Here is a 27,827-nt window from a genome sequence, read left to right as displayed (position 1 = left end):
CTTCTGTATGAAACAGGTCATGGCAATTAAATAAAATATAAATAGCAAATAAAAATAAAATAAATATAGCCTTAATGCAGTATAAAATATTGCTCAAAAACACACACACACACACACACACACACACACACACACACACACACACACACAAACACACACACACACACACACACACACACACACACACACACACACACACAGGCCTGTTTGAACGTCAACAGTAACGTTACCTGAAAACAGCGTGTAGTTCCTTTTTTTTTAGCGAGTTTGCTTTATTTGTCAATGTGCATAAATATGAACACTACCGTTGCTGTCAACGTGCTTGTCTGCTAACATTAGCTACTGGCGGTTACCTCGGAACAATCCAGCAAATAGACGGTACCCAGGGTGGTTACCTGAAACAGATGATTTAACGTCACCGCTCATTTTACACACCGTTTAGCAACAAAACTAAACGCTGGGGGAAGAGGACTACGTTTTTAATGTTGGTTTTGAGCGGTGTGCATCCCCACTAACCTGGAAAGCGTTTTAAATCGTACTGATAACACAGCGTGTCGGAGGAATACAGCGTCTTTTTGTTTTTTTAATACAGTCTCCTACAGCGGCCAGTGGGACGTCAGAGGCAGAGGGACCACGGCGTTTGCCAACGTTAGCTTCTAGTCTCATCTGGGGTCTGATAAACTTTAAAAAATTCATCAAAGTCAGGGTGCCCAACGCTATTTTCCGATAAACTAGCTGTCATATTTCACGGGACCCGCGTGAGTGAGGTTTTCATGTTCCAGTTTTTCAGCCTCAGAGGGGGGAGAGAGAGCGGCTGACTGTTCGCCTGAGATCAGTAGAGCAGACGGCTCTGCAGAGCCGTGTATAATTACGACTTTATTACATTTCATAAACAGCTGATGGAGCGGCGCCGCGCCACTGCTACATGCATATAGCGGAAAACCTGCATGTGCACGTGTGGTGCTGATGTTGCATGATGTTACTCATGTGGCGCCCGAGTGAATTTGACCGGCATAAAATCTGCATATGTCAGACTGACCTGCCGGTCGCCGGTCATGGCCGATGACGTGAAAATCAGCCAATTCCGGTCACCAGCCGGTCAGTCGGTGCATCTCTACAATAAACTGGATATTTTTAATATTGCTTTCCATGGAAAGTTTAGCTGGGGAATTTTGGAAACATTCCAATTTGGAAACTTTCATGGGAATTAATGGAAATTATGGGAATTTGGATGGAATGTAGTCCATGGGCTAAAATGCAGTACTGTCTTCAATCAGCTTCAATCAGCTGTAGAATGTTGGATTCTAGAAATGATCTGTGCAGTGGGTGTGGCCTCAATAGCCCTGGAGTAGGCTAAGTAGTAGCCCAAAACGTTGACCTTTAGCTTAACATATGATTTACTATGGTTATGGTTATATGCGTGTTAAGGCAACATCAGTGTTGTCTATTGTTTCTACCCTATCAAGAACAAGTGGGCTATACAATTAACACACATAGGTTAATAGCAATGGGTTATGTATCCCCCCCCCTAAAAAAAACCTCCCGTATTTTAAAAACTAAATGTTGGCCAGTATGTAGTAGCCTATGCTGTTTACTGCATGTCATTGACGAATATAGGGAGGACATTCAACTGAAGTTGCATTAAATCAGGTTGTTTTAACCAAGATTATGCTGTAAGGTGGTTTTTTTCGAACTACATTTAAGTTCCCTTTTATAGACTAACAGTATTATAATAAAATATTCAGTTTATTCCTATTAATTCCCATGGAAAGTTTCCAACTTTGAAAATTCCCGGAATTTGGCAACCCTACTTGAGACACAGCATCTCTTCTGCCAGGGAGTCCTGATGGGCAGCAGATTAAAAACAACAACATGACTTTACAAGTTAGATGGAATACCAAAAACAACAGTGCCCAGAAAACGAAAAAAAATAACACGTAGTCAAATAAAAGCAGAGCTTAAATGGTTGTGTAGCTTTTCTCTTCCGACGTCTTATTTTGGAGTCTGCATCTGCCTCAAGTCTGACCATTTGTAGTTGATCAGTGTTGAACTGGTGTTGCCCCAGTCTCGCCTCGCCAGACCATCCCACACGCTGGGGAGCGGAGGAGGGTCTGGCTAGTCCAGACCAGAGGTGGAAAGAAACAAAATACATTTACTCACTTTACTGTAGTGAGTAGTTTTGTTGTGTATTTTGTATTGAAGTAGTTTTTTAAATCGGTAATTTAAAACGTACTTGAATACGTATTGCATTTCGCTTCATTACAAATCCCATCCGTTACGGAGTAAAAAATAAAAAATAAAAATTTGACCGAAACGAAGAAAACAAAAATCGCGCCCGGAACCACGACAGTGACGAATGATCAGCATCTAGGCTGCCTACCAGGCGCCAAGTCTTTCTGTAAGAGACTGAGAACGAGATGGAGGTGGATCAGGCGAGCGACGACGGTTCAGAGGCCGTGTCAGTAGAAATGCTAGCTGAAACGTCGAATTCTGCGGCCCAAAACGATAAAAATCCTTGGCCACATTTGAATTCATTCATTTGAATTCAAGAGGGCCAATAGTATCACAGTGTGATGCCAGATGTGCCTTGCCGAAGGTGACTGAACTGGGCAGCATTCAATAACTCCACATCTAATCTGCGGAAGCATGTTTTGGAAAGTATTTGTGCATTGGTATTGACTAATAGCAAATTTCCAATTAGCAAAGCAACATGCTTCGGGGCATTGCTAATTTTTGTCTAGCACTAGCAACCTGTAGGACAGCGTATGTAGCGTAAATTAATTCACATACATCTAAATAGATCATACAGGCTACTTAGGTGTGTAGAACCTAGCTGCTACATGTGTATACATTTGTATAGATCTTTAATTAAAAACTAAATAGTTTGGGATTCATGACCCCTTGTCGTTCCCGTTTTGCAGTTGTTGTTTTTTAAATGAAACTAAGTAACTTTTACTTAAAGTACATTTTAAATGAACTACTTGTTACTTTTACTTGAGTAATTTGTCATCAAAGTATTGGTACTTTTACTTGAGTAAAATAGTTTAGTACTTTTTTCACCTCAGGTCCACACAGCATTAAGGGATTGGGAGAAAAACGTGCTCTGTTTTCATTGGCATTTCTTTAAACCAATCACAATCGCTATGGGCGGAGCTAAGCCACTGTAAAAATCGTCGGGGGGGGGAGGAGGGGGAATGTCTCAACAAGCGTCTCTGCAGCTTCACTTCTTCCTGCTGCTCTCCCCAACACACTTGTGCTTTTCGAGATATTGCTTTTTTGTGAATGTTTTACTGCAGACTGGACAACTGAACGGTTTGTCCCCCGTGTGGACGGCCAAGTGCTGCGTCACGTGATGCTTCTGCGTGAACGTTTTGCTGCAAACCGAACAACTGAACGGTTTCTCCCTCGTGTGGACAGGCAAGTGCTGTTTCAGGTGTCCCCGTTGTGCGAAGGTTTTGCCGCACACTGGACAGCTGAACGGTTTCTCCCCGGTGTGGAGCGCCAAGTGGCGTCTCAGGTTGCTGTGGTTCGAGAATCTTTTACTGCAAACTGAACAAGTGAAGTGTTTCTCCCGCGTGTGGAGAGCCGCGTGTTGTTCCAGGTGGGCCTTTTGCGCAAATCGTTTACTGCAAACTGGACACTGAAACGGCCGCTCTCCGGTGTGGAGAATCAGGTGTCTTTTCAGATTGCTGCGGTCAGCGAATCTTTTACGGCATACTGGACAACCGAATGGTTTTTCCCCAGTATGGACGGTCATGTGTTTCAGCAGAAGGTTGTTGTTACTGAACATTGTTTTGCAAACTGAGCAGCTGAAACACTTCCCTTCTGAATGACGTTTCATGTGAGCCACTAAGGAGTTCTTCCAGGTAAATCTTTTACGACAAATGGAGCAACTAAATTTGGTTTTTCCTTTAGTCACGTCAATCGCGAGGACTTTGATGTTTTGCAGAGGGTTTGAACCTGACTGAGGTGCCCCAGTTTCCTCCCAATCTCTACTGTCATCATTCTCAGGTTCAGAGGAGCGTGGACTGTCGTCATGAGCATCTGGTTCTGGATGTCTCTCTGGATCGGAGTTCCCGGCTGGTTCCGGTCCTCCGCAGTCCTCTCCGTCAGCTTCGGTTTTCGAATGCTCTGCCTCTCTGGTAGCCTCAGTTTCGTTTTCGTGAAGCTGCGAGCGCTGAGAATCTTCTTCGCTCTTCACCGTGACAGAAGCGAACGGGAACTTGGCATCAGCCTCCTCCGGCCCGCGGAGCTGCTCTCCCTCCTGACTGGTCCAGAGTTCCTCCTGTTCCTCTTTAATGTGCGGGGGGGGCTCTGGCCCCTCCTGGTCCGGTCTGGAGCTCCACTCCTGCTGCTCAGGGGGACACGAATCTTTAACCACCAACAGCTGCGGGACGTCTGTGGAGAATAACCAATGCAACATAGTCTTAGAAAACTGTAATTCCATATTAAAACTCTGTCAATAATCAATTAATAGTTCAAAATTATTGCTTAATCGTAAACCATTAGGGACCAGTGGGAGCGCTGGCAATCTCAGATAACATTACTGTCGGGCTGTTGCGGCTTCCATTTCTAACCTAGAGTGAAGGTGCCGGTATCCTATGTAACTTCCCAAGGAATCCATTGACACCAACCACGACATGCTAGCGTGTCAGGAAGGGGGCTGCATAACGGTCTAAAGTTAGGCTAAGTTTTGGAAAGGTAAAAATTGGCATGACCATTTTTAAAGGCCCACGAGTCTTACTTTTACAGACTTTATGCTAATCCCATGCAGTACAAATGTGTTATTTTTTTCAATTGTATTCATGTGTGATGATGTTGGTGCCCATTTCATTGTAGTGAAACCCCATTTTTGAAACTTGACCTGACTGTATAAAATGACCTATTGTGACCTCACAGCTTTATGAAACTTTATATCCACAAACTAGAGACCGAGGGCATTCAGAGGATGTATGGCTTTCATATGTATATTGACTAGAGCCTGACCGATAAAGGATCTTTAAGGCCGATACCGATAGAAATATTTGACAATTTAAAAATCCGATATTCCGATATATCGGCCGATATATAGTTAAAAAAAAATCCAGAAATGCGTGACAAAACATAAACAGATTTCCTTAACATTAGTTATTTGTAGTTATTTATGAGTCCTCCCTAAAATAATATGATAATGCAGTTTAAAAATAATAGTTTGTTTTATTGTCTCAACAGAACATCAAAATATATTAAAGTTCTGATAAATAAAATGTATAAAAATACAAACTTAAGATATGAAACTTAAAGTCCGTTGAACAAAAAGACAATAACAACAAAAAAATCAAAGAGTGTTGCCAACAGGGACGTTGTAGAGCGCCGTCTGGTGGACAAACTATGAAACGCCAACTCTCAGAACATGGTTGAAGGGTGTTTTGTCTGGTTTTTTGTTGTTGTTTTTTTTATATTCAATCATCAGAATCATTGGTCATTATAAATTATTCTGATGAATGGATATTTAAAAAATTAGTTATCGTCCATTATAAATGTCAATACCGATAGTTTGGAAAATGCCTACTATCGGTCGATAATATCACTAATATTGACATCAGTGTATATTGACCCTAGGTTGACAGCTTTAGCCGGGCGGAGAACAGAGGCTATGACAACAAACATCAGTTTCTGTGAGGACAGCGGTGTACCACGATTAGAGCCCGACCGATATATCGGCGGGCCGATACTATCGGCATTTATTATGGCTGATAAATTAATATTTAGAAAATGAATGATTGGCTTTCTACCTACTCTCTCTCTACTCTATCTGTGAAGTGTCCTGAGAAAACTTCTGTTATGATTTGACACTTTAAAAATGGAAGTGAATTATACAACAGAAACTGCAACAGCAGCAACGTCTCAGTAAACGGCACTGCTTCTGTCTGGTGGGATCTCACATATGACCAACTACAAGCCCCCGACCCTAATCACGACTTGCATCTTGCACCCTGAAAAACACCCAGAATGTGTTCTTCTGTTGTTTTGAAAGATAAATGGGACAGCCCCGACACCACCCGCCAGCTCCACCACAGCAGGGCCCTGAGCTGCCCTGCAAAGGCAAAAGACCTTAACTCGCTAGAGTGTGAAACTGAGAAGAAATGACTTTAAAGTTTCTGTTTTGTCCAGAAAAAAGTATTATAGGTAGGACTCCCAAAATTTGACAACTAGTTGCTATAATGAAGAAATGTTTGTATGCAAAAAAGTTGAGCTCAAAATAGACCTTTGACCCTTGTTTTGCAGTTACTGTACTCTGCCTTTGTATCATGTGCCAAAAACTAGGAGTCATGCAAAGGCAAAAGGCAGTAACTGACATATAATCAATATTTGCTTGCTGTTCACCATATTTACATCCATTATGAGAACACCTAACCAAGGTCTAGTCATCATGGTATTTGTTTTAAATTATATAGAAGACCTTTGGTTGTTCCTATTTAGTGCTATAATGATCAGGATAGTGTGGCAACACTTACACAGTTCAACAGTATGACAGATAAGTTAATTTGCAGTACAGTATACAGTATGAATACAAGAAATATTTTCTCAATATAGATAATTTAATTATAATTGAATACAAAAGGTATATATATATCCTCATAACGTGCAGCCCTACTCTCCACTCCTGCCCATCTCAGAGCAACCTTGTCCCGCCCCTACGATGACGACCCTCTCCATCCTGAAGAGATCCTGGAGAGAAGTATAACTATAGTAAAGGAGAATTTTCTCATCCCATTAAGGAAAAAATCTCCACATTTAGAGGACAGGAAGGGAATGAAAACGATACTCTGTATAATCACTAAAGCTGTCAGACAAATGTAGTAAAAAGTACAATATTTACCTCTGGGATGTCGTGGAGTACAAGTATAAAGTTGTACTAAAAACACAAAAGTACAAGTAGGCTACCTCGATTTGTACGCAAGAGTGAATGTACATAGTTACCTTCCTCCTCCACTGGTTTCCGAGCAGTTTAATAAAGTTATAACAACAATGCAGCTGTACCAACCTGCTCTGTGTAACCCGACTTCAGGGTTGCGAACAGCGTCCAGTAGTTTCTGTTGTCGGTCAATCTCTTTCGAACTGGACTTAAGTTCCTCCTCGTACTCTGCTATCGTTCTTTCAAACTGCTCGAATATCTCTTCAGCAGCCGCAGTTAGTCGCTGCTTCACAAACGCTCTCAGCATTTCAACTTGAGACATTTTTAGTAAATCACAGCAACTTTTTCTCCCTCTGACACATGCGCTGTGTTGCTAGGTTACGTTCGGGTCCGTCTACTTCCAGCTAACGAGCTAACTTCATTAGCTTAGCTAGTATGACACCAGGAGACGTTTTCAAATAAAGGGAACAGCACAGAGTCCCTTCAAACATGTTTATCTGGACACTGCGGGTCCATGAAAAACACCGTTTGGTCGCTCAGACTAGCGCTGGGTGGCCGAGTTCCGTCTCCGTCTATTTACAGCTAGCACGCTATGCTAACTTCATTTAGCATTTTGAGCGAACAGAGATGAATCCGAGGTGAAGCGTCCAGAAACTCTGCACAAAGTCCACTTGAACAAGGCTATCCATACATACGGGCTCTGGGGATTCATTCCAGTTGTATCTGATGGACTGCATGACGGAATTACGGGTAAAAACAGTTTAACCGGACTCTTTGCTCAGAACACACACACATGCTTAACACGCATGCGCAGGATAACTTCCAGTACATGTGCTTCCGGTACCATTTCTTCTTCAAAATGAAAGTGGACAAACTTTTTACAGAAACATGTCGCTCTGGACATAGTTCCTCTGTGCAAATATAACAGCTATTTAAGCACTCATTTGTTCAGTCAAGCTCATTAATGAACGTATGCATATACGGAGGATATATTTATTCATAATCCAGATTGAAAGTCCAAAACGAATTTCTCCTTGGGGAGACTAATACAGATACTTTGACTTTGACTAGTTGTGCAGCAGAACGGCCCGTGAATGTCATTATTTATTTAAGTTTATTATATTATTGGATTAGTATCACTGACATGTTAACTAAGCAGCTTCTGATGTTAGTTAGTTTCATCGCACATCTGAATGCAGGACTTTTACTTGTAACAGGGTATTTTTTTACAGTCTACAATACTAGACTGTAAAAAAATACAATAGTAACCCCTGTAATTTGATGATGTTACCTTGATTCAACTGACAGATGACTGCGGTTAACTTAAAACTACCCTATATCCTTGACGTTCCACTTCCGGGATTGCTCCGGTGCTGCAGGAAATTCCGCTGGATGCATGCATTTTCCGTTTCCTTCCGCTTTCTTTGTGAATATTAAATTCGGTGGATTAATGATGACTATTTTTAATTGCTCCTCAGATCTCTGCAGGGTAAATTGAGACAGCTAGCTAGACTATCTGTCCAATTTCTCCCGCACGACTATTTGGCAGCGGCTCTGTGCGGAGCTTGGCACCGCCCATGACGATTCTGATTGGTTTAAAGAAATGCCATTAAACCAGAGCACGTTTTCCTCCCGTCATTGAATACTACGTGGAGTAGCCAGACCCTCCTTCAGGGCGCTTTGGAGGAGGGTCTGGCAAAGCGAGACTAACTTAAAGCTGAGTTAATAAGCCTACACTGAAAAAAATGTTTCCCATTTTATTATTTCATAATAATTTCATCATTGTCATAAAATATAACGGCTGGCGCGATCTGTTTGGTTTTGGATGCATTTGGCATCGCAGGATGGGTTTGGTTTAGTATTATTAATGCTTTCTGTTCAGACATACTCACACCCACATATACACTCTAATATATATATATATATATATATATATACATACATACATATATATATATATATATACCCTAAAGGCGCTGACACATCAACCCGATTATCAGCTGTCGGACAGTCTGGAGAGGTCGGTGACCCGAGTCTGTTCGGTGTGTTCCGTGCCGTCGTCAGTCGGAGGAGCCATCGGCGTTCATTTGGGACGAATTTGGACGACCTGTTCAATCAGCCAGTGGGCAGTTGGACTCAATAGCCAATTACCGGAAATGACGAGCGGGATGAGCGTAACGAACGCCTCTCAAAATCTGACGAAAATCTTTTAAACTGACCTTTGTCGATCTGAAATGAAGACGTATTCAGCAACTGCATGGCCTATTTCTCGCTTAAAATGTTATCAGAAACACGTTTTGGTGAACTATTTTCGTAGAATACGAGATCGTAGTAATCAAGTCAACAAATTGCTTGTTGAATTTAAAACAAATGAAAGGAACAAATTTCCATCATTCTTTTATTGAATAAAATGACCATTTAATTGAATATAAAAGGTGCCATTAAAAAAAGAATGACAGTTACATTCTAAAGTGCAGTTTTCTACTGACAAAAAAAATCTCGGAGTGTCTTTAGCGATAAGTGTATTGCGCCAGTTAATATTACAACGATGATTTTAAAAAAAACAACGATATATTGTGCAGCCCTAATTTCTACCTGTATATGACTTTTGTAAAGCTTTAGTACCCGTGGTTACCAACAGGTAGCGCCAGTGTTAAGGCAGTCTCTTTTGTAAGCCTGACTCACTTCCTTTCCTTTTCTCTTCTGGATATTCTCCAAAATAAGGTTGCAACATCTCCATGTGGAAGCTGTACTTGGATCTTTATGGCAATTATTGTCACAGTTACTCCAATGACAGACGGAGACGGGTCAAGAATAATACTTTAGATTAAACACAAGCATTACAAGAAGAAAATAGAGAGAGAGAGAAAAAAAAAAAAAATATATATATATATATATATTTATATATATATATATAATGTAATGGAAGTATCAGAATCAGAAATATTTGATTGATTCCAGGGTTGAAATTGGGCAAAAAGCTAAAGTGTCTATTAGCCTGTTGTGTAAGACAGCTGTGCAAACTTTTAGCATATCAATTTATTTATTTATTGTTATATACATATGTGTGTATATATATATATATATATATATATATATATATATATATATATATATATATATACACAGTGCTGCTCATAAGTATTCATACCCAGAGATAGTTGACTAAAAAGAGGAATAAAAAAATCATCTTTTGGAAATTGATCTTAATGTCTTATGTATGTAGGCTATTTATTTCAGTTAGCCTAATAGCTGGTTTGATTTGCATTGATAGAGATCTTATCTCAGTTAGCTATTAGGCTAACTGAGATAAAACCATGCCAATCTCTAGGTATGGTGAAGGGTATGTGATGATGTGGGGGGGCTATTTTAATTCCAAAGGCCAAGGGAACTTTATCAGGATGCATAGTATCCTGGATCCATGAAATAACTGGCCTTTAAAAATAAACATCTGCCTGCCTCTATGGGAATTTAACATGGGGGTATGTATAATTATGGCCCCTGTATTTTAAGGAAGAACATTTATTTATTTACAATACATTATTCATTCACAAAAAAAATTGGTGTCCTTAAAAGGTTGGATTTTTCCTAATTTCTTTAATTAAGGCATTAAGATCAATTTCCAAAAGATGATTTTTATTCCTCTTTTTAGTCAACTTTAGCATGGGTATGAATATGTATGAGCAGCACTGTATATATATGTATATATATATATACAGTATATATGTTAATTTGTTACAGTTGTTTTGAAAATATGCACCTCATCAGAGGAATCCTGAGATTCAATTTTTCCAATCTTAAAGTGTCTAAATGGCCCCTGTATTTTAAATAAATTAAAAAGTAAAAAAAAAAATTGAAAAGCCAAACCTTCTGTCGCAGTGTGTGAGTGACATAGGACCTTTATGTTAATTAAGTTATGTGAACATTGGAACAGGCTGTGTGTGTGTGTGTGTGTGTGTGTGGGGGTGTGTGTTTGAGCATAGTGAGGCAAATATTAACTTTGTCCAAAGTACATTACGGTTCCTGAATTACAACGCACAAATGCCACCAGAGTTAATGTATTTCAGTTCAACCCTGCTCTGAACTTCAAACTCTCTGCAGGAGCATCCATGGCTAACCCTGTCCGCTCATTAAAGGCACATTTCACTGCACAACCATACATTTATCAGGCTGCGTGTGTGTGAGAGAGACCGATGGAAACTACCGCTAAATTCTACATGAAGTGGATTTAAGAGAACACACCAATAGAACGTTCACGATGTCAGGATTGAAGCTTTAGTGCGGAACTTTTTGATATGAATGAACGTCCGTTACATTCGTGCCATTGCCAAATTAGTTGCTACAAAGCTAATGAACCCTTGTGTGGTGTTCATATTTTTGTCCCACAGCCAATGTTCCCTGGGGTCTGGTGGACCCACCACATTATTAGGCTTTTAAATCAATACAGCCATAACAATTTATGTAAAAATACTTAATAGATGTTTACTCAATTACCACTGATATATACATAATTTATGGTTCATATTTGCCATTTACCCCTGTGAGATCACATTGATGATCATATGATCATTTTCGTGTTTTTTGTGAGAAAATAAGGATTATAAAAAAGGTAAAAAAGATTTTTGATCATTATTGGTGCTTATTTCTTAGAACTTAATCAGAACAGGTGAAATTGCTTGAAATGTAACAATTTTGTAACTTTGTGTGGGAATAGCAGGTTCCACCGTTGCTGCTTGCGGAGTAGAGGATGGATACCCGAACCGAGTCCGTCGGGACGGGCCGGGTTTGGATAGATATTTAGTAATAATGTTCAGGTTGGGCTCGGTCACATGAGCATGATAAGGCATTGAACTTTTTAAATTAAACAGCTTATTAACGTGCGCTTGTTGCCACCGTGTGCGCTGATGCGCTCATCTGTTGACATTTCCGAATGCCTTCCTATAGTTGCTTAATAAAAGCTTTCCGCACAAACAGACGTACGTGTGTCATTAGTATGAGGAAGTAGTGTCGGGCTCGGACATAAATATCTTAATGCCTGTCGGGCTCGGGTCGGGTTCGGTTACTGCTCTGTCGGACGTGGGCCCGGGCTCGGACAGAAAAATGCGCCCCGATCCGCACTCGATTCCAGAGCTTAGCGCCGCCCCAAGACGATTGTGATTGGTTTAAAGAAATGAAAACAACCCAGAGCATTTTTTTTCTCCCTATCCCAGAATGCAACGGTGGTGTAGCAGAACCTTATACTCCACAGCGCTGTGGAGATGCGTCTGGCATTGCAAGACTATTAAGGGGTGACTTTGCGCCATCGTTCGTCTTTTTCATCTGAAATCTGTAGTGTTGAGCCATTAGCCTGGATGCCAGCCGAATTTAGCCCCTTAGAGGTTTGGTCTGGACTTGATCCGTTGTGGAGCAACTATGCTCCAACCAGAGCTGTTCGGACCAATCAAATCGCCAGGGCGGGCTTTATACGATGATGGACAGATGATTCAGATGATTCGGCAGAAGTTTAACATACGCTCAACATACGTCACATACTCCGTTGCTCTGATTGGTTGTAGGTCTATCTGTTGCTCTGATTGGTTGTAGGTCTATCTGTTGCTCTGATTGGTTGTAGGTCTATCCAGTTGAGCGCCGAGGCATTTTCTTTCCTGGTTCGGCTGGAACACGCCCCATAAATCACAGCCCAATGGAGCAGCATCAGACTCCTATTCTGACTAGAATCTGAGTACGACGATATCAGGCAATCAAGCCATATGACATCTTCATAAATGTCGAGGTGTGTTCCCAACTCTGAGAAATCTGTAGTAGGCAGAGTGAACTACTCAGGACAGACACTGTTGATTGTGTTTACTATTGACCCCCTAATAATGACAGGAAGTTAAAAGTGACAAAAAACAGCAATGGAACCAACAAAGAAATGGGTGCAAAATGTCAGTAGGGCCCCGCATCTCTAAAACACACCCTGTCCCTGTTTCTTCTATGAGGTGATACAAAAGCTGAAAGATACCCGAGGCCCGCGGTGAGCTAACAGCGAGCTAAGCCTTCGAGAGAGACGTGTGAACCTATCGCTGTTTTCCTCTGTAAACAACCAGACAAAGACGCCTCGCTGTGCAGAGAGCTCCCCCGTTGAAATCTGTCTCTCTGCAGCAGACGAGGGTATCAGCGTTTTCGGGAAGATGTTTGTCCGCCGCGTGATTTTGGATGAAAAGGTGTAGAAAAGCCGCAGCAATACGCTTCTCTGTCCACAGGGCTGCTTTCAAAACAGACACAAGGGGCTTTTTGAAAATAACAAGCCTGCACTCTGCCGGGAACATTTTGTTCATGTGTGGGTGGGGGTGGGATGGGGTTGGGGGCTTGAGGTGGGGGTTGTTGGACAAATCTTCCGGCTTTGAAAGGGATCTGTACATTCACCACCTCAGGGGGAAACATCCTCATCTTACAAAGACCACACACATACATAAACATTGACATGTGCATGGGCACGCACACACAGAGGGGAAAGGGGCTGCAGACACAGAGATAGCCTACTCTCGCAACCTGAGCACAAGATACAAGATAAGGCAAACTACACAATAGAGTTTTGAAGCATATATTTGAGCGCAAATATGTGCAGGATTACAAGTAGGGGTCGACTGACACTGTTTTTTTTCGGGCCAATACCGATACCGTTAATGAAATATTAATATAATAACCGAGGACATGTATAAAGCCTTGTTAACTTAATGGCTAAGAAATAAAAAACTAGGTATGGTGACTGAGAGCTGGAAACCAAGTGTGTGTGTGTGTGTGTGTGTTTGTTTGTGTGCGTGTGTGTATATTTGTGGGTGTGTGTGTGGGCGGGCGGGTGAGTGTGTGTGGGTGGTTGGGTTTGTGTGCCAAACTGTGTGTTGGTGTGTGTTTCGGTTTGTGTGTCAAAAATGTGAAAGATATGTATGGATGATTTTTATAGCTCTTTTTTGGGGGGGATTTTTTTTTCATAACTCTTTAAATTTTTGTGAGTGATTCTTATGTAAGTGAGATTCACGTGTGTTTGTTGTGTAATGGTTGTCTAAGCTACTGGATGCCTAAAATTTCCCTTGGGATGAATAAAGTATCTATCTATCTATCTATCTATCTATCTATCTATCTATCTATCTATCTATCTATCTATGAGTAGGAATGAATCCTTAAGATCCTGTGGTGTAGAGGAATACTGTTACTAGTAGGAGTTGTACTCTGATTGGAGTATGAAATTATACAGTATGCTGGTATATGTATTACTTCTTGATGGAAATAATAAAAATAATTATAAAAAAATAAGAAACAGATAACTGATATTTGGATTGGACCGAAAATTAGGATTTGGTATGTTACAGACTCCAACACAAACATTTTTTTAAAATGCTTTAAACGATTATTTAATAAAACTGAAAGTTAAAACATAATACGCAGTCAAAAAAATGAATAAAAAGAAAACTAGCTTCCTGAAGTTGTAACGTGCTAACGGTTTGTTTGCAGACTGCTTACACAGCCGTAGCAAAACCAAAGTACTTTTGAATGAAATAACTTTATTGCTTGTCGGTAAAAATTAAACACCGATACAGAGAATCTGCAAATTGTCTAAACCTCCTAGAAATGTTGCAATGTGGGTGATACTGTACCCTGGGACCTTTATGTTTATGTTTATATGCCACGATTGGTTGGCGTGTTTGTGTTATTGTGTGACTTTGGTGAGTCCGAACTAACCTTTTAAAACACCAAAGTCACACAATAACAAAGGCAAAATTTGCGAAAATTACTGTTTTGTCAAAGGACTCTGGTTGCTTTTGGACTCTAAACTACCATATACAACCACACTAAAAAAGACCCAAGCTATCACATTTACCAAGTGTGTATGCGAGTGTGTGTGTGTGTATGTGTGTGTGTGTGTTCTTGTTTAACTATATTCGTGGGGTCCAAAAACTGTGACTACAGTATACTTGTGGGGTCCGGACAGCTTTGTGAGGCCAAAATGCTGGACCCCACAAGTTTAAAGGGCTGTTTGAGGGTTGGTTAAGGTTAGGCATTTAGTTTTGATGGTTAAGGTTAGGGTAAGGGTTAAATTAGGCATTTAGTTTTGATGGTTAAGGTTAGGGTAAGGGTTAAGGTTACGCATTTAGTTTTGATGGTTAAGGTTAGGGTAAGGGGCTAGGGAATGCATTATGTCCATGACGGGTCCCCACAAAGATAGTGCCACGCACTATGGAGTGTGTGTGTGTGTGTGTGTGTGTGTGTGTGTGTGTGTGTGTGTGTGTGTGTGTGACAAAGCACAAGCACATAGACACACACACACACACACACATATTTTTTTTTTTTGGGGATTCGCTGCCTCAGTTTGAGTTTCAGCGCACCTGGACTCTGCCTCCATGTCGGTCAAACTCTCAGCAGGCAACGCAGCAGGATGTGGACAGGTACAGCCCAGCAGGTATTCAACAACATCCACAAAAGGGTCGGAGCATCTGTGACAACATGATTGTTTTGTAGAAGAACTAAGAACTGAGGCCAAAGATGGGGAGGCAAGGTGGGGGTTGGGGGGGTTGATGGAGGTAAAATAATATTTCATTTGTCAGAATTCAAGATGTATACTTTCAGGGTCCAAAATGAGCGTCGTTTACCAGCCAAATGTGGTAAGGACTGAGCTTCAGTGAAACAAAGAATTCCCCATGTCCCTCTAGGGGCTCTGGAAAAATGTAATGAAAAATGAAAAAAACTATAAAAACTTTGTCACAAAAATGAATTGTTTTTTAGTTATGGTATTCTGCAGATTTTCATTTCAATGTCAGCTCAAGTTTTCTCTCTCTCTATGTTGTATATTATTATTCAGTGTTTTTTATTATAAAGAAGTGTATAGTTCTAGAAAAGTTAAGAAATTTAAGCATACGCCATACATCTGTATTCGGACCCATTGAACCATTACTGTTCTTTTAAATCTTTTTGCATTTTTTTTTCTTTCATCAGCATTAAAAACGTTTCATTCTATTTTAGTATTACATGAAGACATTGGAGTTTCATACCACTTAAAAGAAACAGCTACACAAATACACAAAGCATCATTGTTCGTATTTTAGAAAGAATAATAATGAGAGTTTCCCCCCAGAAAAGTAGTTTAGCCCGGTGGAAAGTGTCTTAGCCCAATAGTTTCAAATGATAACAGAATCATGGACGGAATCGCAAAATTGAGAATTTAAAAAGCTCTAAGACAGATTCCATAGGGCCCTACATTAAGTCAGTGCTAAAAGTTAACTGGAGATTTGAAAAATATGACTATGTTTAACTTCCCAACCGAGCCCCCCCACTGTAACTGTAAATCAAAAATATCTTAAAGCTACAGTGCGTAGTTTCTGTCACCCCCATTAGGAATTCTAAGTAATGACAACTGTTGGCGCGTCCACATGATACAAGCCTTCCGTGACCCCCCCCCTCCGCCACGCAGTTGCTAGTTGCCAAGGAGGACACGGAGGATTAAAAAAACATGATGGACTCTTCAGAAGAGGGAATTATCTTCACACAATCTTCTGAAAAAAAATGTTAGGATTACTTTTTGGGGCATTTTAGGCCTTTAATACCACAGGACAGCTGAAGACATGAAAGGGGAGAGAGAAGGAGAATGACATGCAGCAAAGGGACACAGGTCGGAGTCGAACCCGCGGCCGCTGCATCGAGGAGTAATCCTCTATTTAAGTGCGCCTGCTCTACCAACGGAGCTAACCCAGCCTCTTTTGGCTCTCAATGGCTTGATTAATATCAAAAAGTTACGCACTGAAGCTTTAAAAAATACATTCATAATTCCCAGAGACTTAGGCTCTGTGGGACACCGGGCTTGCAATACACTGGAGGAAACCCTGATAATGGTCCATGTCCAGCGCCTTACAGGTCCAAGACGTCTTTGTTGCCTTTGACACTCTGTCTGTCATGATGATGTAATGTCATCCCGCATCAAAGCGCCGACACTGAGGACATTCAGGCTTCACACCCCGAGGACGAGCTTTACACTGACAATAAACCGACGAATTCCTCAGTCACCTCCAGACCAGACTGACATCACAGCGGCTCAGTGTTCGGCTGAGTGAAAGTTGGGAAAGATCCTGAAGCAGCCATCCGATTGGCTGTTTGTTTAAATAAACCTGCATGTAGAAACATCTCTACTTAGTCTTTGTGTGGGTACACACAAGTTATATCCTTGTGAGGTGTTTTGGTTTTTGGGGGCATTTTGGCCTTTTAATTGATAGGACAGTTGTAGACAGGAAAGGAAGTTGAGAGAAGGGGAAGACATGCAGCAAAGGGCGGCAGGTTGGAATCGAACCCTGGGCCGCTACAGTAAGGGCCGAGCCTGGGTGCAGCATGGTGGCCCAATGGTTAGCACTGTGGCCTCCCAGTTCGAATCCAGGTCCTTCCGGGACTTTCTGTGTGGAGTTTGGATGTTCTCCCCATGTTTGTGTGGGTTTCCTCCAGGTGCTCCAGTTTCCCCCACCATCAAAACACATGTACTAGGTTCTCCAGTCGGTGCCCTTGAGCAAGGCACTGGCTCAGATCTGGAGTTGGTCCCCGGTAGGGATGGGCATCGTTTTGATTTTAACGATTCCAATTCCGATTCTTCCTTTCGATTCCGGTTCTTATCGATTCTCGATTCCGATTCTTTGAGGGGTGGAGTTGAAACGGGTCACGTGCTTATTTCACAAATACGCGGAAAGTTTTATTTTGATTCAAAGGTGGTTTGCAGTTTTACACGGCTTATTCAATGTAAAATAAAGCCACGCTAGAGCGCCACTTACTGTGCTCCAAGGCTGCAACACAACAAGCGCCTGGCAGCTTCGGAAACCAAAACTTACACATATTAAATTTGGAACTCACGATCAGATTTGAAACCAAATCCTCCAAACGATTCCAAAAGATTCCAATAATGAAACAATTCCGATGGAATCGTAATTTTTGAAACAATTCCAAGTAGGAATCGGTTCTCGATGCCCAACCCTAGTCCCCGGGTGCTGTAAATGGCTGCCCACTCAACCAGGTGAGCTACCGGGCGCCCTGTGTTATTGGTTAAACCTGCATGTAGAAACATCTCTACTTAGTCTTTGTGTGGGTTAACAAGTTATCTACTGGTTTTGAGCAGTGACCAAGTCATCTTTGCTCAAGTCCCAAGTAAGTCTCAAGTCATTTAGTCCAAGTCTCAAGCAAGTCTCGAGTTATTTCTTTTTTGGGCAAGTCTAGGCAAGTCACAGGTAATGTCGAGTCAAGTCGAGTCTTCAGTCAACGCAAGTCCCAAATCAAGTCACTTTTTTTTACACCCAGGATGAAGCACTCTTACCTGTAGTATCCGGTCTTTATGAAGAGAAAAGACAAGGTATAAGTAGCCCATCTAATACAATGATTGGCTAGTTTGTATAATTAGTACGAAAAGTATGAGAATGAATTGATCTGCATTGTACTTATTGATATTCAGTGAAATTAATAAAATCAAAGCAAAAACTAATTGTAAGTAATGTATTTCATATTCCCTGCCAATCACTAAATTACATAATTTGATATTTAATAGCGTACATTCATGAATACACACGAATCATCCGAGTCATCATGCCTCAAGTCAAGTCTCGACTCACTAACTTACAAGTCCAAGGCGAGTCTCGAGTCATTTATGTTTTGTCATGTCAAAAAAACGTTGACTTGAGTCGACTCGAGTCCAAGTCACTAAGTCTCAAGTCCACATCTCCGCTTTTAAGTATAATAGCGCATTTCATTTGTACTCAGGAGTCGGATTTTCCGAGGTCAAAGTCAGAAACACCCCCCTGACTTTGGATTTCCGAGCTCGGAACTCGGGCAACCACCGAGTACCCGAGCTAGAAATCCAACATGGCTACTCCGTGGATCAATTGTTGTGAAAGTTGTAGTAACATACAGTTATTAGCACTTCTGTCTAATTTGTGTCTCGCTAAATCAGTCGTACACACAGTGCTGTCCAACTTTTATCTGTGGACATGTTGCCACGCTCTATTTATGCATCTGACAGCTTTAGTTACTTTACAAATCAAGATTTTTGCACAAAAAACACATGTAGGTTATAAAATCTGATGTTTTATTATAAATTAAACTACCCAACAATATAACAGCCTAAAAGTACAGCTGAAATAATCAGACCGTTAAACACCTGAACGGCAGAACCGTTTTGATAGTTTCTGCATTGAGTACTTTTACTTTTCGTACATTTTGCTGATGATACAGACTTTTATTTAGTAAGTAACATTTTCAATGCAGGACTTTTACTTCACAGTAACAGTGTATTTTTACAGTGTGCTATTAGTACTTTTACTTAAGTAAAGGATCTGAATACTTTTTCCACCGCTGAGTATCAGCATGAACCGCAACATCAGCAGAGACATATGGATGATGTTGGTGTCTATGTTGTCAGAAGTTACTGAGTTTCCCAAAAGGCCAGTAATTCCTCCATATTCCTTTAATCCTTTCAAGCCACTCTTCCCTTTAGAGTCTCTCTCTCTCTCTCTCTCTCTCTCTCTCTCTCTCTCTCTCTTTTTGCTGGAGAGGTTATTTGGTAAGGCAGGGGAGGTTTTTCTCCAAGCAAAGGTTCACTTTTTGGTTTTAGGTACAAAACGTTTGCAAAACACAAATGTCAACTCGTGAACTTTATCTTGGGGCAAACAAAGATGGCTGTGTGTGTGAGCAGGAGGAGGGAGATTGATGACTCAGTAGATATTGATGTAGAATGACTGTTGACTAGGATGGTGAAAGCCAGAATATGGATTGATTTGAACTATTACAGTAACAAAGAAATGAGGATGTAGATCAGTTCAGTGTGAGATGGGCCTATGGTGACATAAAAAGGAGACCAACTTATTTTTTTACCAGGAGCTGATGTAGATGATTGATATTTTTGAGGATATGTGTATTTGTCTTGTAAATAACTTGTAGGAGGATTGATAGAATAAAAATTTCTTTAAAAAAATTCTCTCTCTCTTTCTCACCCTCTGTCTTTCCCAATCTCTCTCGCTCTCCAAATTCAAATTCAAAGAGGCTTTATTAGCATGACCATATTTACACACAGTATTGCTAAAGCACATAGTAAACAGGGGAAACGTGCACATACATTCCATCCATACATTTTAACAGTAGGATGCAGACAATAAAACATTATTTTATTATGTTATTTGTGCAGATGCAACAGTTATGTCAACAAAATTTATCAGCAATAGCATAACTTATGGATATCAGCAAAACATGAAAACAAGATTATTACAGTGGATTGTGTGTGTGTGTGTCTTTGTGTGTGTGTCTTTGTGTGTGTGTGTGTGTGTATGTGTGTGTGTGTGTGTGTACAACTCAGTCACATGTTTTTTTTTTTTTTTTTTTTTTTTTTTTTCTCTCTCTCTCTCTCTCTCTCTCCCCGGGTGATCAGTTCAGTGCTGCTGACTGTGTTGGACTCCGGAGCGTCACCCCGACCTGACGCACTCTTGTACCAGAGCGCAGCTGTCACCACTACTTCATGCTTATTGGCCCAAGACCGAGAGAGAGAGAGAGAGAGAGAGAAAGAAAAGAGAGAGAGAGAGAGAGAGAGAGAGAGAGAGAGAGAGAGAGAGAGTTGGACCCCTGCGCTCCGCTCCATCGATCTGCAGAGGCGCACAGAGGAGCTTCTACCGGACGTTGGACACAATTTCGGAGCTTTTTTTTTAAGGGGAATGCTAAAAGTGGATTCACTGTTTGGAACATGCAATTGGAAAATTTGGTACGGTAAGACTGTGACAGTTTTGTCTTGTTTGATTCCCGTGTGTCGTCGTTTTAGCGTTTCACACGAACGACTGAAGTGTTTCTCCCCCCCCCCACCCTTTCTCCCCCGAACTAAACAAAAAAAAAGAAAAAAAAAAGCTTGCAGTCTTTTGACTTATCGACCTGTGAGTGAGAGAGCTGCACTTTGCCTCACATCAATGGAAGCCTGGGAGAGGGGAACTACATAGCAGGGATGTAACGCTGCAGGGATTTGAATAAAGGAGCCGATCGCTGCTGTGATATTGTTCTGTCTGTCCTTGGGACAAGATGGATGATGATAGTGATGATTATGTTGATGATGATGATGATGATGATGATGATGATGATAGTGATAATGATGGTGGGCTGGGCAATATGTTGATGTACGAGGCTAAATATCGTCTTAAAGTGCTCATATTATGCTCATTTTCAGGTTCATAATTGTATTTAAAGGTTATATCAGAATAGGTTTACATGGTTTAATTTTCAAAAAACACCATATTTTTTGTTGTTGTACTGCACATTGCTGCAGCTCCTCTTTTCACCCTGTGTGTTGAGCTCTCTGTTTTAGCTACAGAGTGAGGCATAGCAGTTCTGTCCCATCTTTGTTGGGAGTAGCACATGCGCAGTAGCTAGCCCTTGTGTTGTCCTCCCGGGTCAAAATTAACAGACTTTTGTTGCTTTTTCCCCACATTATGCTTTTTTTTTTTTTTTTACTTTTTTGTTACTTATTTCAACGTTTTTGGCACTTTTTTCCATTAACACCAGCATATTCACCACTAGACCTATTTATTTGCACTAGTTTTACACTTATTTTTGGAATTCATGGTCAATAAACCTCATTTATATGAAATGTTTGTGCAAGAAAAAAGCAGAAATTATGAATGATTTTGACTAATCGTTAAGATCAGTGGAATGAAGGTAATGGATAATCACAGATCTGTCAAAGTTTAGTCAGGATAATGCTATAAATTGAAAACAGCACCCAAAATTCTATGAAAATAGAGATCTGATCCTTAATTTCCTTTGTGAAGAGTCTTATGGAACCATCCATGTTATTTTGGCGCAATTGGGTTAAAAGAAATCCAAATGTATGATATAGAAACTTTGAAAACTGGTCAAATTTGACCCGAGGACAACATGAGGGCTAGGTAAAGACTACTAGCCAGTCAGAAGCAGAGTATGAGGGCGTGACCTGACAGTACCTAGGTAAGGACTACTAGCCAGTCAGAAGCAGAATATGAGGGCATGCCCTGACAGTACCTAGGTAAGGACTACTAGCCAGTCAGAAGCAGAGTATGAGGGCGTGCCCTGTCAGTAGCTAGGTAAGGACTACTAGCCAGTCAGAAGCAGAGTATGAGGGTGTGCCATGCTAGCAGCTAGGCGAGCATTATAACGTGTGTTACAAAGTGACCACGTTTGTCTCTGAAGTAAAGGCTGGACTACAATAGAGCTGTTTGGAGCAGTTGGTGAACAGTGTTTTCTGTTGGAGATGGTAAGTCCCTTTGGGTGGACTTTGGGCTTTTCACTTTGTAAACCTATAACATGCACAAAAAAGATATACAACACAATAAAGGAAAGGGAAAAAGCCAAAAAGCATAATATGAGCACTTTAAATTTTGGATATCTATCGTGATGTGACACAATTGTTGTCTTTTCCTGGTTTTAAAGGCTGCATTACAGTAAAGTGATGTCATTTTCTGAACTTACCAGACTGCTTTAGCGGTTCTGTTATTTGCCTTCATCTATGATGATGATGGATGCCAGGAACTGCTCATTGTCAACAGGTTTGTTTACCTGGGGGAGGTAAAGGTAAGCAACAGTGGTATGGTTACACTGTGTACTGTCCTCATTTCCATCTGTCAAGTTGGAGGTTTGATCATCATCATCATCATCATCATCATAAATAACTGTAGAATTATTTGGAAGACACCTGAGATTGGACACCTTGACATCATGTAGAACCGTGCAAAATAGAGAAAATCAAATATTACAATATTCTTGACCAAATACCTTGATGTCGATATTGCGGCGATATTGTAGGGTTGTCTATTGGTGCCTTCACAAAATATTAACACAATGACATTTATTATGTCTGTTTTAGACACAGATGTGGTGATAATAATAATAATGGTCCGAAATGATGCAAAATTACATTTTATTTCACTGAAAAACATTTTCTTTTTTGTGATTAACAATTTTTATTTATTTTTAAAACAACACACAAAACCTACAATTGACCCTCGTCATCACCACCCACCCAGACAAAAATCAAGAAAAGAGGACACAGTAACTACAAAATTGAAGACCATACAACAAAATAATAAAATAGACAATAAACTGTAAACCAAATAAACATATGTATAAATGACAACACCATAAGCCTGTCATACAAAGAAGAAGAATGCCCTTATTTATCCCGCGAGGGGAAATTCAAAATTTTTTATCGTTAGTACAGTTGCACACACATTGAACACAGGCCAGGTCTCTCCCCAGCACAAAGCTTCTAAAGGTGCTGACACACAGGGCCGATTATCGGCCGTGGGACAGTCTGGCGAGGTCAGTGACTCGAATCTCTTCGGTGTGTCCCGTGCCGTTGTCCGTCTGGGGGCTGTCGGTACGGAAGACGGGCGATCGCCGTCCGGCGGGGGCGATCGGAACTCACCGGAAAGCGCGAATGGGAAGGTGGGACTAGAGTCTCTCAAAATCTGACAAAAATCTTTTCCCTACCTGTTTAGAACTGCGTTTTTTGCAGCGAAAATGTTTTCAGAAAGACAGCATTTCGTAAACTTTTACTAGATACGAATTGATCGAGATCGTGTTCTGAACGTCTAGTCTTTGCTTTAATTTCCGGAGAAAGCAAACCCATGTGACCCGTTTGTTCGATACACATGAACGACTGGGCGTACGGTTTAAACGACAGCCGCTGGGATGTTATATGGAGATGTATTACTTGTTTCGTCTTTAGTGTTTACGGCGAAAGCACGCCATCTTTAAAATCTTTACATTAATCACAAAGCCCCCCCGCCTTTCCCCCCCTCCACCTATTGGCACCAAGGACGAATGCAAGGGGGAGATTACTCGCCAGGGAAGCGAAAAAGAGAATTAAAACGACAACGCGACAAGACCAAAGTTAATATTGGAGTGGCTAGAACAGCTGCGTGTAAACGTGGAGAGAGCTAATTTTGGGTTCGGCCAGCATAAGAGGAAGGGCTAGAAAGTAATTTTCAGTTGGTTGTCATATACAATTTCACCGCTAGATGGGAGAAATTCTTACACAATGTAGCTTTAAGTTTTATATACTGCCGAATAGACAGACGGAGCCGGTGTTAATACCACTAACGTCGCTGCTACAGTCCAAACTGGAACAGTAACATGGAATTTATTCATTTAACATGTTTAGACATACTTGTCTTTAATATAGCTTTAATGAACGTGGGATAACAGCAGACTGTTTGATGACCCTGGGATAAAGTTACTGATGATACAGTCAGATTGAATCATCTAAGATTAGGTAACGGTTAACGTTAGCTGTCTCTTACCTGGAGACTCAATCAGGTAGCTAACGTTAACAAAAAATGTTGGGGAAACGACACCTCTGGCCGTTCCGTTGGGTCGTTTGTCCAGTCACATATAATGTACGGACAATCCGACCATACCGCCATCAACCCCCCCAACCCCCACCTTGCCTCCCCATCACCATCACCATCACCATTTTTTTTTATTATGTATCTTGCTCTACCAAGCGGTGAAAGTGCTTTTGAGTATGTTATGTTATGTTATCCGGTCAGGGAGAAAGGACTGTTTTCCCCCACAGCGACTCCGCCACAGGCCACGCCCCCAGCTATGACGAGTCACCGACCAAGTGCATGTATTTAATAGAAAGCCGAAGTCCCGCCCTTTCCGTTTGCCTCCATGGGACCTATGAAAAAAAAAAAAAGTAATAAAAGAAAAAAAAAAAAAATATTTTTTTTTTTTTTTTTTTTTTTTTTTTTTTTTATATATTTTTTTTTTTAAAAAAAAAAAAAATTTTTTTTTTAAAAAATAATTTTTTTTTTTAAAAAAAATTAAAGTAAAAATATTGGAAAATGTAATTAAGACGGACTACAAGTCCAAGTCGCACCACATTTTCGCTCGACAAGGACACATATTTCTCTGGTGACGTATATTGTTCGAGACGAGAGATGTAGTTCACTAAGCGATCTCCCACAAAAGATAATGTTGTTCAACCTCTTTACCTCAAATCGTTTATCTCTTGACATGTAAAATTATATTTTAAATTTACGCACATCATTTGTGAAATGCATGGCACAATTCGAACAGGACCAAAAAATAATTATTATCTCTCTATTGACTCCCATTCATATTTTTTCTAAAGATCGGTCCCATAGACTGGAAGTAGAAGGGTGTGACTTTGGCTCTCTGTTCCAAATAGGAGCCAAAAAGCTGCCATATATGTTTATTTCCCAGCTAAGCGCCTGTGATTTGGCTCTGTAGAGCAGTTTAACATGATCCAAGCCCACTGAAGCTGCTGTGAACATCTTCCTCGGCTCTGTGCAGCACATTGTGTGAACCTTTATCTGAAGTGGGCTCTTCTCTCTGGGCTATAAGCAGTGGAATCACACAACACTCAACTTTTCTAGGGTTTCCATTCCTGGCTGCCTGTTGAACTCCAACCCCTTTGGTGAGATGTGAACATGAGAGACTGTCATCCCCTGAAAAACGCTCCCAGACGTCATTTGTTCGAGCAAAGCAGGAATTATGGTGACGAATCATAAAAGCGCCAAATTTCCACGTAACCATAGGCGTAATTTATGTAATAAGTATAATATGTAATAATCAAAACTGGCGGGGATAAAGAGTTTAAATGCTGTGGCAAGCAAATATTTGTTAAGATGTGCATAATGCATGCAGAAAAGGCACAAATTGTTGCAGAAATATTCCCCAGAATGCAGGAAATTAAGCATTTGATGCTTAATATTTCCTTTGGGACGACCACCAGACACCCCCGGTTATAACCCTAACCCCCCCCCACCCCCCTCCAAAGGGGGCGGTACGCTGGCCGTGTAGTGCAAACCACGGCAGAAAATGCCACAATGCGACAGCAAATACCACAATGTGACAGCAAATGCGACAGCTTTTCGCCACAACATCAAAGCATATGGTTTGGCAATATGTGGCAATCTGGGAGTTCTGGCAGAAGGGCTGACGCACTCTCGGGCTGATTTGAAAAAAAACTTTTGTTGCACAAATGTCTATGTCGTAGCATCTGTCCCTATTCAAATAAACATGAAATGTGGAACACAATGAACGTGTCTCAATGGAGAAGAAAATAAACTCCTAGTTAGGGCTACGAGGTAGCACAGTGACCTTATTTTGGTGAACATCTCCATTAAGTGGCATTAAGTAAGTCCCAGAGTTTCTGCCGAGCTGCTTTGACCCTTTGAAGTTGCTTATTGGAGTCAATGACAAAATAATTGAATGTAAGTCTGTGGTTTTTCCGCAGGTAGTGGTTGCGTTCTGTCTTTGGGGTACTGATGTCAGCAGAGCTTATGTTTTCCAAGCCAGTAGACCTGGAGAGGGAGGAGACAACCCTCCAGCTCACACTAAAGGTGAGAACAGCCTCCATGTTTGACGCAGGACAAATCCGCTTTTATACATTCGAAATAGGGCTGGGCGATATGGAGAAAAATTAGATATCACGATATTCTTCACCAAATACCCTGATGTCGATATTGGGACGATATTGTAGGGTTGACAATGGTGCTTTAACAAAGTCTGGTAAGTTCAGAAAATGACATCACTTTACTGTAATGCAGCCTTTATAACCAGGAGAAGACAACAGTTATGCCATATTACGATATCCAAAATCTAATAAAATATCTAGTCTTATATCACGATATCGATAAAATATCGATATATCGCCCAGCCCTAAATCTAAACAATTCCTCATGTACTGTAGTCAAATAAAGCTGGTTATACATGCTTGAAATCACCAAACTGGTAGTTTTACATGCCGTAGCCCTAACAAGTGAGAATACTTAACATTATTGCAGTTCATTTACAAAAGTAAGTGTGTTTTACTCTGCTATTAAAATGCATAACCTACAGAGATTTAATACCATCACAGTGAAATGTATAATTGTATCATCTTGTAGCACTATACTTGCAAGATGGGGGGCATTTGGATGCTCTGACATCTCAGAATAAATAGTAAGCTGCAGAAAACCATTGCATGACTTATATTCCAGGAGACGAACAAAAGGCAAACGTGGATGTGGGAAAAATAAGGATAAAGTTTGCCGGCTGGGACTCAAAGTTCAGATAAGCCTACTAATGAGTTTACAAAACAGCCCCCTCACATGTGACTAAAACTAAACCTTGACAGAACAGAACAGACTATTATTCGGCTCCGTTTGTTTCATTGTGCATTGACGTGAATTGAAACCAAAGGCTGCCTGCAGAGTTCTGAAAAAACAGCTTGTAGTTATTTGCAATATGTGCTGTTTGTAGTTAGCAGCCGTTAACCCGCATGAATACTTTGTGCACTGCACGTACACGATGTACGGTTCTTTAAAGCCGTAAACATGTGTCTTTTCACATGAGGTGACAGTTAGGCATCTTAAGAAAAGAAAACAGATTTGTATTTTGCAGATGAATACAGTATGTTTGCAGCGGTTGTGTCTAACTCTCCTCCCTCCAGTGGTCTCAGAGTGGGTCAGCTCAGCGGGCTCCTGCAAGGGCCGCTGCTTTGAGCTGGAGGAGGCCAAACCTCCGGGATGCAGATGTGACAATCTGTGTAAGACCTACTACAGCTGCTGCTTTGACTTCGACGATCACTGTCTGAAAACAGGTCAGTCTGATGTCGCAATCGCCTCTTCTGGGTTTACCTTCTTTAAAAAGGTACACCGTGTAGGAATTTCTAACATCTAGCGGTGAAATTGTAGGCCTATTTTGCGTTCAAACGAATAGTGCTCTCTCACGCGCCTCGCTTTTTCAAATGCGTGTTGCAACTACGGTAGCCGTTATGTACCAAGAAGCTATGACAACATGTCTTCTAATAGTGTGGCTCGGCATGAGTACGATCCTCCATTATGAACTGAAGTGCGGTGCAGGCTTTTCAAATTTGTACAGTGATGTTAAAACACTAGACAGTGTA

The 27,827-nt window shown here is 40.9% G+C and overlaps 2 protein-coding genes across 2 annotated transcripts in view; one reads left to right on the top strand and one right to left on the bottom strand.

Annotated features, from left to right (window-relative positions):
- Positions 1–1,114: 1,114 nt before the first annotated feature.
- On the bottom strand, positions 1,115–7,724 carry LOC120571534 (zinc finger and SCAN domain-containing protein 12-like). The gene is made up of 2 exons (XM_039820533.1): positions 7,028–7,724; positions 1,115–4,398 (listed from the first exon to the last, which is right to left on the bottom strand). The coding sequence occupies exons 1-2, from the start codon at positions 7,218–7,220 to the stop codon at positions 3,221–3,223; spliced, it is 1,371 nt and encodes a 456-aa protein (XP_039676467.1). The 5' UTR covers positions 7,221–7,724; the 3' UTR covers positions 1,115–3,220.
- A 12,866-nt stretch (positions 7,725–20,590) lies between these two features.
- LOC120571546 (ectonucleotide pyrophosphatase/phosphodiesterase family member 2-like) overlaps positions 20,591–27,827 on the top strand; it is an 84,702-nt gene continuing 77,465 nt past the window's right edge. Inside the window, exons 1-3 of the mRNA XM_039820549.1 lie at positions 20,591–20,648; positions 26,175–26,280; positions 27,372–27,521. Coding sequence (XP_039676483.1) covers positions 20,631–20,648; positions 26,175–26,280; positions 27,372–27,521 — 274 coding nt within the window. The 5' untranslated portion in view covers positions 20,591–20,630. The remainder of the gene's footprint in view (positions 20,649–26,174; positions 26,281–27,371; positions 27,522–27,827) is intronic.

The sequence above is a fragment of the Perca fluviatilis genome, chromosome 13, assembly GCF_010015445.1.
Source record: "Perca fluviatilis chromosome 13, GENO_Pfluv_1.0, whole genome shotgun sequence".
Taxonomy (NCBI): domain Eukaryota; kingdom Metazoa; phylum Chordata; class Actinopteri; order Perciformes; family Percidae; genus Perca; species Perca fluviatilis.
The sequence above is the reverse complement of the archived record's forward strand: the minus strand, read 5'-3'. Positions and strand labels throughout refer to the sequence as shown.

What these genes read in the sequence shown, in the direction of transcription:
- LOC120571534 (XM_039820533.1), bottom strand. Translation starts at nt 7,220, where the DNA reads ATGTCTCAAGTTGAAATGCTGAGAGCGTTTGTGAAGCAGCGACTAACT. An exon ending in AGTCGGGTTACACAGAGCAG is followed by an intron (nt 4,399 to 7,027) that starts GTTGGTACAGCT and finishes TATTCTCCACAG; the next exon opens with ACGTCCCGCAGCTGTTGGTG.